Source organism: Urocitellus parryii, chromosome 5 (assembly GCF_045843805.1).
Source record: "Urocitellus parryii isolate mUroPar1 chromosome 5, mUroPar1.hap1, whole genome shotgun sequence".
In the NCBI taxonomy this organism is placed as follows: domain Eukaryota; kingdom Metazoa; phylum Chordata; class Mammalia; order Rodentia; family Sciuridae; genus Urocitellus; species Urocitellus parryii.
In genome coordinates, this window is record NC_135535.1 from 106,998,892 (window position 1) to 107,007,551 (window position 8,660).

The window sequence follows — 8,660 nt, forward strand, 5'->3', positions numbered from 1 at the left end:
GGGAGACATCCACCGAGACCCGAGGTGGCCAGAAGGGGCGGTACCCACATCACCACACCCCCAACTCTGCATTAACCTCTTTTCTCAGCACTTTCCATCAGCAAGTCCCTGCTGTGTGCTTCTGGGAACTGCTAAGTAAAATCTTCAGTCTGAACATGAGAAATCCTAGAAATTTTAAGCCCCAGTCCAGGTCTCTGTAGAAACCATAGGAGAGTCATCAGGGTCATGAAAAGCTCCCTGGGAGTGGAGCAAGAATGAGATGTTTGTGCATGCCTCCCAACACTCACACCCCTGTTGGGACAGTTCGTCAGCAGCTTTTGGTACTGCCTACTCTCTCTACCTCCCTCTCCAAATTTCCCAACTTAATCCATGATAGAACAGCCCAGGAGATTCTGAAGCCAGGGAATTTGGCAGGTTTGAGAGAGAAATGTGCAGTTGGGGGTGGAACATACAATAATTTAGGGGTCCTCTACACCATTATGCGAACACATTTGGTAAAAATGAGCTTTTCAAGGGCGGGGGGGGGGCGGTGGTATCATTGGCAACTCAAGACAGAAATTCTGGGTCTTAAGCCAAAGAGGATAAATTTCTTCAGAATAATCAGACAGATCCCTCCCACACCTGCTCCAGACCTTGAACTCAATACCCATGAGGATGCTGACAGCCAGTTTCTCTGCCACCCTCTCTACAACCTCACAGGACCAAGATCCTAGAATGCCAGTTTGGGGTCCCAGTTCAGCCAACTGTCTGAGGGAGCTGTGAGACTAGGGCTCCAGGGCTTTCTCCACTGTGGCTCCTGGCCAGCTGGCTGTTCCCCTCCCTCCTCCCCCCATGCCTTTCAATATCCCTGACTCAGTCTCAGGATCTCAGGATACTCCTAGAACTCATTTATCCCCATCTGACTGAGTCAGGGCAGCCATGGCTGCATCCTCTGGGGAAGGCTGTCCCCTCAGGATTCCAGGAAGGTTCCAAAGCCTGCTAGAAATGGGGTGGAAGCCAAAACTGACTTTTGGAAAGGCTCAAGTTTTAGATGATTGACAGTCCCAAATCCTGCCCCAAGTTCCTTCCTCAGGAAAAGCTGAGATCAGGCTGGATTTTGCCAAGTCCCAGACTTTCCGTCAAGCTGTAGACACCAGCCCCCAACTCGTCATGGGGGAGGGAAGGCTGGTAAAGACTCTTATTGCAACAGGGCCCAGCCCTATAAAACCCCTGGCCAGGGGACCTTTCCACTCTCCTGTGTGTTTGTGGAGGACTGGCCAAAGTCTGTCAGCACTCTTTAGCCTCTTCGCCCGCCCGCCTGCCTGTGTCTCCTGTATTCTCCTGAAATCTTGATCTCCATCTGACCAGTGGAACATGCCTCCCAACCTCACTGGCTACTACCGCTTTGTCTCCCAGAAGAACTTGGAGGATTACCTGCAGGCCCTAAGTAATGACCTCACCCTCCCATACCTGGTTCACTTTCCTTCTCTCTCCCTTGCTACTTCTAGGTCCCCCTAAGAAGGGGGCACACTGGGGTTGGACTTTGTGGAAAGGCTCTGTCAAGTGGCAGCTGACTTGAGATTTGTTTCCAACCGAGGGTGGGTAAATCCCCAGTGCCAGACTCTACTAAGGGAGTGCTCAAAGCCACGGGCCGGGCCGGGCGCTGCTACAGCAGGGGAGTACCTGGCTGGGTGGCAGGTACCTTGCTAAGACTTAACCCCTACAGACATCAACGTGGCCCTGCGGAAAATAGTGTTGCTATTGAAGCCAGACAAGGAGATTGACCACCAGGGCGATCGCCTAATAGTGAAGACTCTCAGCACCTTCCGCAACTATGTCATGGAATTTGAGGTGGGAGTTGAGTTTGAAGAGGACTTAAGGATGGTGGATGGACGAAAATGCCAGGTACTTTCTCTCGGGCTGAAGGGGGAGAGGAAGGACAAGCAGGTGCCTCCTAATAGTGTGGACCAAAACAAAGGGTCCTCTCTCAGACATCAGAGCCAGGGAAAATGACCACCACAGCAGGCCATGGGGTCCTAGGGTACCAGGCTCTGGGACTAGAAGGCTCTGCTCCTCCCCTCATTCCGTCCTTCTTCCCTGCTCCCTCTGATCATTTCCCAGAGGAAAAAAGAGCAAGCCACCCAAGGGTAAGCAAACATTTGTTCTATCCTGTGACACTGTGGGTCACCACAGTCTCTTCTCTATAACCCTAGTCTTCTGTGGCTTTCCCTACTTCTTCCAGGGTCTTTCTTGGTCCCCTTAGTTTCCTTATTTATCCCTTAAACTGGGGTTTTCCTCACAGTGTTTCATTCTTGACCTTCTTACCTGTACACCATCCATGGGCTAAATCACCTACACCCAAGCTTTCTGCTACCATCTATAAACTGTCCTTGACATTCATTTCCAGCCAGAGCCATCTCCTGAGATCCAGGGTGATGTTTTTAACTGCCTGCAAAATATTTCCATTTGTATGCCTCAAGGTCAAACTCGAATTCATTATCTTCCTATCCAAACCTACTCCACTTTTATATTTACTTTCTCTGTTAATGGCAATAACCAGTCAACCAGGAGATGCAGTTGGTGTCTCTTGTTTCCTTACTCCTATGCCCCCCAAATCCACAACCTCCACATCAAGAAGACTTTACAGGGTTGGGGCTGTAGCCCATGTGAGGTACTAGGTTCAATCCTTAGAACCACATAAAAAATAACAAATAAAATTCGGTCCATCTACAACTACAAAAAAAAAATGTTTTTAAAAATAAATCTTTATAACTTTTTTGCACTGTCCAATATAGTAGCTATTAATTACATATAACTTCTGCACAATAACATGGAAGTAGACCAAGTGGAATTGTGCCATGTGTGCAAAATATACACTGGATTTTAAAACAATATTTAAAAAAATGTAAACATCTCAAAATACACACACACACACACACACACACATTTATACCAGGGATTGAACACAGGAGTGCTTAACCACTGAGCCACATCCCCAGCCCTTTTTTGTATTTTATTTAGAGCTGGGGCCTTGCTAAGTTGCTGAGGCTGGCTTCAAACTTCTGATCCTCCTGCTTCAGCCTCCTGAATTGCTGAGATTACAGGCATGTACCACCATGCCCAGATTCAGAATATTTTTACTATTGATAACATGCTGAAATTATAACATTTTGAATATTTTAGATTAAATAAAATGTTATTAAATTTAAGTTAGCTGGGTGTGGCCATGTACTCCTGCAATTCTGAGCAGGTCTACTCAAGAGGCTGAGGCAGGTGGATCACAAATTCAAAGCCAGCCTGGGCACTTTAGCAAGACACTGTCTCAAAGTAAAGCAAAAAGGCCTGGAGGTGTGGCTCAGTGATAAATCACTAGACTTGCATGCCTGAGGCCCTGGGTTTACCCCAGTTCTGCAGAAAATAATTAATTAAGTTTTCCTAATAAGTCTCATATAATTGATAATTGTTTTGTAAATGTGGCTTTTTTTTTTTTTTTTTTTTTTTTTTTTTTTTTTTTTTTTTTTTGGTACTGGGGATTGAACTCCGGGGCACTAGACCACTGAGCACATCCCAAGCCCTTTTTTATATATTTTATTTAGAGACAGGTCCTCACTGAGTTAGTTGCTTAGTGCCTCACTTTTGCTGAGGCTGGCTTTGAAGTCACAATCCTCCTGCATCAGCCTCCTGAGCTGCTGGGATTACCGGTGTATGCCACCCGTGCCTGGCATTAAATGTGGCATTTTATTTCTATTGTTCATCATTCTTCTAAATGTGTCTTATCCATTCCCTCCTAGTCTTTCTCACTATTAGCACCTTAATTTTCTCACTGGATGCCCCAAATTAGTCCCCAATCTTAAACCCCCCTCGAAGCCATTCTGTGTACTATAGCCACAGGATCCTCTAAAATGTAAAAGTGACCATGTCTCTCCCTGACTAAACCCTTTGGTGATGATCTATTACATTTCAGATAAAGCCCACATGCTTCACAGAGCAGACCAGCAACTCATTGCTTTCCCATGGACCGAGTTAGGGCCCTTGAGAACTATCTGCTCTCCGTTCTTAATTCTATGCTATTTCTTTCCTTGCAAGAAATTTCCCATTATCTCCAATCTACATAACTCCTAACTTCCTTGAAGATTTGCTTTTTCCCTCCCTCTTCCATCCTCAGGTAATAGATACCTTGTTTAGCAGACATATCCTCTGGGAAGGCTCCATAAATGTTGATGAAATGCCCAAGCCTACAGGGGATGATCCTTCAGTCCTAAGGACAGGTTAACTAAGAATGAGAAGAAAGGAGAATACCTAGGAGTAACTCTCAACCAATCTTTCTTCTTTCTGAAAAGATAAGTCAGTGGTATCCAGAGAACAAAGTTTCCATTCTTCATCATGCCCTCCCCAGTTTCACCCTAGTTATCCTCCTCCTCCCCTGCTCTCCACCAAAGGTTGCCATAGATAACTATGGGCCCCTCTGAAGGCTTTTAGGATCAGGGGGCTGGAGTCCTGCTGAATCAGAGCATCTGTCTCAGAATGAAGGGACCAGAGAAAACAGAGTAAGTTGAGAAGTCTTTGGGTGTCCTTCCCCCCAATTTTCCTTTATTCCTGCCTTCCCCTATAGACTATAGTAACCTGGGAGGAGGAGCAGCTGGTGTGTGTGCAGAAAGGGGAGGTCCCCAACCGGGGCTGGAGACACTGGCTGGAGGGAGAGGAGTTGCATCTGGTAAGTTGGCGGGGGGATGCTGGGAGAGAGACCCCCAGCAAGGATGTGTCCTCTTGTCCAAAACCAGAAAGTTTATTCTTCTACCCCAACCCACCCTCACTGTCTGCTCCAAGAAAGTAGGGCGGGACACTTGTAAGAGTAGGGAGAAGAAGATACAGAGTGGCCAAGGTGGGTCCTGGCTAAAAATCAGATGAATACCCACAAATCATAACTGGAGATATGGAAACCACCATTTCATCCCCTGACCCAGAGACCTTCCTTCCTCTGGGGTGAAAAATTGAGGATATGAAACAATGATTCAATTCCCCATATATCAAATGCTTTAGCTGCTGTATCCTGAGGGATTAAGTGAGGTCAGGGACTGTGAGAAAGTCTGAGTCCCAGCTGGTGAGAACCCTCTCTCTCCTCTTCACTGTCCTCCTTTACCCCCAGGAACTGACTGCGAGGGACGCGGTGTGCAAGCAGGTCTTCAGGAAGGTCAGATAGCCAGAGAGGAACCAAGGCCCTCCCGACAGCACCAAACCAGGCCCCTCTTGTTTGTGCCATTTTCAAGCCCAGCTTGTGCCAGGTCAGCGTCCCCATCTCGGCCACTATCCTCCCTGTGGGTCCCTCCTCACCCCATGTTAATCGGTAACCTGCAGCCCCTGGTCAAAGTCTTTTCTCTCACACACTCCACTGCTCAATCATGGCCCCGCTTCCAGTTCAAGGTCTAGCCTCCTGGATGGCAGAAGAAGGCAAACGGGGAAGGACCCTTGAGAGTAACTGACCTCCATTCTATAGTTAATTTGGCCTCTTATTTTCCATCTAAGAAAAAAAACTAGACTTTGGGCATTCAAATGTTCTTGAAAATTCTATCCCGGTAGAACTTTTGGAAAACTGTGACTGGTTCAAGAGTTTAAATGTACTCCGCTGTTAGAGACTTCTTGTTTGTTTCTTTGTCTCTATTCTCAAGAAAGCCTCAAGTACTCAACAGAACCCAGTCAGAGGCATGGCCTCAACCACTCTGTCCCACGGATCCACCTTACTGACATCTGAAGACATCCTGGCCAGTTTCCTCCACGTTTTGGAGAAAAGGGATGGAACTGGGTGAGAGTTTTGGCCAGTGCTGGGGAGTCTGGGAGCTTCCAAATAGTGCCCTGGCCTCTGTGTCTACTTTGGGAAAGACAGGCAGCAAGAAGGACTGGAAAGGGAAGCAGGGGCTGGAGTTGTGGCTCAAGTGGTAGAGCCTAGCACGTGTGAGGCCCTGGGTTCGATCCTCAGTATCACATAAAAATAAAATAAAGATATTGTGCCCACCTATGATTAAAAAATAAATATTAAAAAAAAGAAAAGAAAAGGGAAGCAGATAGAGGATGCAAGGCCAGGGGATAAAGAGGTGAGGAAAACATGCAGGTGTGCAAGCAACAGTAGCAGAAGTGGCTGGAGCAACCTCTGCTTGAAGACCAGCAAACCTGGAGACGGAGCACAAGGGAGAGAGTTGAAGACAGCAAGGCTCCTCCCCAAGGGTCCCAGACTCACGGACTTGGGAGACTGCCCAGAAGGGTGGAGCTGGTAGAGGGTCAGGGCCAGCTCCAGCCTGGTCTCTTCCCTGTCTCCAGGGGCCTTGATTCTTTCAGAATAAAAATCCTATAGAGAAAGTGTCAGAGAGTCTTCTCTGACATTTCTCAATATGTGGGTGGGAACAGAGCCTGGTGGAGGGGTGGAAAGTCCCTGGCCCTCAACAGATGCACACCCTTGTCTCCTCTTCCTGCAATGGCTAGGTCCCCTACGCATACAAGAATTACTGGGGCTCTGGCAAGGAAGGAGGCCAGTGCTATTAACCCTACCACATGCCCTGGAGTGAATTTGGAAAAGAACTCAGAATTGGACTAATAGTATATTCCCTGCCCAGCTTCTCCACAGATGTCCCCAGCAGAGTGAGGAATAAAAAGTCCTTCACTTTTCAAAGCCACCTAGCAGAGGCTCTGCAGGCTACTGGATCCTGCGCATCCCTCCCCAAAGCACAGGAACATGTTTGTGTGTACTTGCACATTGCCCAGGTCATGAGGTCTTCTAAGTATCCTGGTTCTCTGAGTTCACAGTGCCTGTCCAAGCCTCTCCCCACAGGACTGTCCTCGGTGTTCTTGTCAGTTCAGTGTTCCTCAGTGCAGTCTTGTCAGAGGTCCTGACTCGGGAGCTGTAGGCCTCCAACCCATGCTAAAAAGGGCTCAGTCCCTCAAAACTCCTGTGACATGGGCATCCAGAATCCCCCCAAATACACACTGCAGGTCCACATCCTCCACTCAACCACATCCCTCCAGGAGCCAGAATCCAATGAGAGGTCCCCCCAAAGGAACACAAGCATCCTAGGGATGCTGAGCAGCTTTAGAAGCCAACAGGAGCCTTGGCCTGCTGAGACTGGGGGAAGCCAGAGCTGCTGTTTCCCTTGTGGACAGCAGGGGGCACTATGCACTGCAGCAGAAGTCACATCCTTCAAATTGAACCCCCTCCTCCACCATCTTCTTGGATATTAGCCCCGCCCCGCTACACACACACACACACACACACACACACACACACACACACACACACCAATTCCCAGCCCACAGACTCACTCTCACAAGGCCCTTATCCCTCATTCAAATCAAGCTCCATCCAGCAAGGGAGGGGGCAAGGGCCTTAGACGGTTGGATCTCGCTCCAAGGCCTTCCTGGAGCACATGAAACTGTAGAGTTGACTTTGTTGACCACAGTCTTAGACCTTAGGGATATGATCAGGAATCCAAAATGTTTATTGATGAAGCCAGACTAATTCCATCTTAAAATTGGGAGCCATCTTGTCACAATGTCATGAAAAGTTCATTTCTGTTTTACTATAAAATACTAAGATTTCTATTTGGCCTGACTATAATTTGATGTTTTAAAAACTTGCTTGGGATTTCTGCCCAGGCTTTGAACTTACCAGTGCCCGTCTCTCCTTGACCAGATAACAACCCTCCCTGAAATCCCAGCTGCTCCTCATTAACTTTGATGTTGGAATCTGAGTTTGTTCCCTACCTTGAGATGTAGATCATAAACCTGCTATCTGCCCTTGTATTATGCTTGCCAGAACCCTTTTAGCTGTAAGTTCCCAAGATACCCCCCTTTGTAACTTTTTGTGCTATAAAAACCTTCTTTTCCCAGAGAGCCATGGCTGTCCTCTGGCCCTGTTTTTCCGGGTGAGGTAGCCGCTGGCCAGCTCTCTTTTGTGAACACAATATAAGCTTGCTTAAATTTGGTTTAAATTGGAGTCAGTGGTCTTTTTGCATCATGATTCAACATTTATTTCCATATGATATGGAACAACTGCACTTTCCTAAGCCGGGTCCCTACCTCACTTCCACTCTACCAGACCCTGAGGCCAGGATACAAGCAATGCTGCAAGACCCTAGCTCACAGAATAGGCAGGGTGCAGAATAGGCAGCCTCCAGGTTCTCTCCTGTCCTCAGATCTCAGTCACCAGGATGGACATGGACCAGCACTTTGGGTATCTATGCTCCTCACTAAGTACCCACCTCCACCACAAGCCACTTAGGTCTTGGAGGACTGAAATGAAGCTGACCTTTCAAATCACTCTTCCAGCAAGAGCAAGGGGGACCTCTGGTTTTCTCAAGGGCTTCCAGGATCACTATCTAGCTGGAGGTGAGACTCCTTCTCCCCTCTATCCTCATTTTTACTCTGGCCACTAGAGAGAGGGGACAGTCCTCTGGTTCTCAAGAATAGTCAGGCCATTAGGCTCACAGATAAAGTACTTGCTTCAGAGCCTCTAAAATGGCATCCAAAATTGATCATGTGAATAGGCTTTGGTGTCAAACTATTATTAGCTATGTGAGCATATACAAGTCTCCAACCTTCAGCTAATAAGCCACATAGGCCAGTCATCCAAGGAAGTACTGAGAGTACTTCCAACCTCCAAGAAGTTTCATGAAGATGCCATAAACCATCACCCA

At 47.5% G+C, this 8,660-nt stretch overlaps 1 protein-coding gene across 2 annotated transcripts; it reads left to right on the forward strand.

Annotated features, from left to right (window-relative positions):
- Window positions 1-1,289: 1,289 nt before the first annotated feature.
- On the forward strand, window positions 1,290-6,338 carry Rbp5 (retinol binding protein 5). Of its 2 annotated transcripts, XR_003302085.2 has the most exons (5): window positions 1,290-1,426; window positions 1,706-1,884; window positions 4,592-4,693; window positions 5,126-5,261; window positions 5,646-6,338. XR_003302085.2 is itself a non-coding variant. In XM_026403296.2 (4 exons), exons 1-4 carry the CDS (start codon window positions 1,354-1,356, stop codon window positions 5,177-5,179), a joined length of 408 nt encoding a protein of 135 aa, XP_026259081.1. In that variant the 5' UTR covers window positions 1,290-1,353; the 3' UTR covers window positions 5,180-6,338. The 2 variants fall into 2 exon arrangements, 1 of the variants encoding a protein (XP_026259081.1); XM_026403296.2 differs by having other exon boundaries at window positions 5,126-6,338.
- The last annotated feature ends 2,322 nt before the right edge of the window (window positions 6,339-8,660 follow it).

Excerpts from the sequence above, each read along its gene's own strand:
- Rbp5 (XM_026403296.2), top strand. The coding sequence starts at position 1,354 with ATGCCTCCCAACCTCACTGGCTACTACCGCTTTGTCTCCCAGAAGAAC. Across the intron at positions 1,427-1,705 it reads GGATTACCTGCAGGCCCTAA|ACATCAACGTGGCCCTGCGG; the intron begins GTAATGACCTCA and ends TAACCCCTACAG. Across the intron at positions 1,885-4,591 it reads TGGATGGACGAAAATGCCAG|ACTATAGTAACCTGGGAGGA; the intron begins GTACTTTCTCTC and ends CTTCCCCTATAG.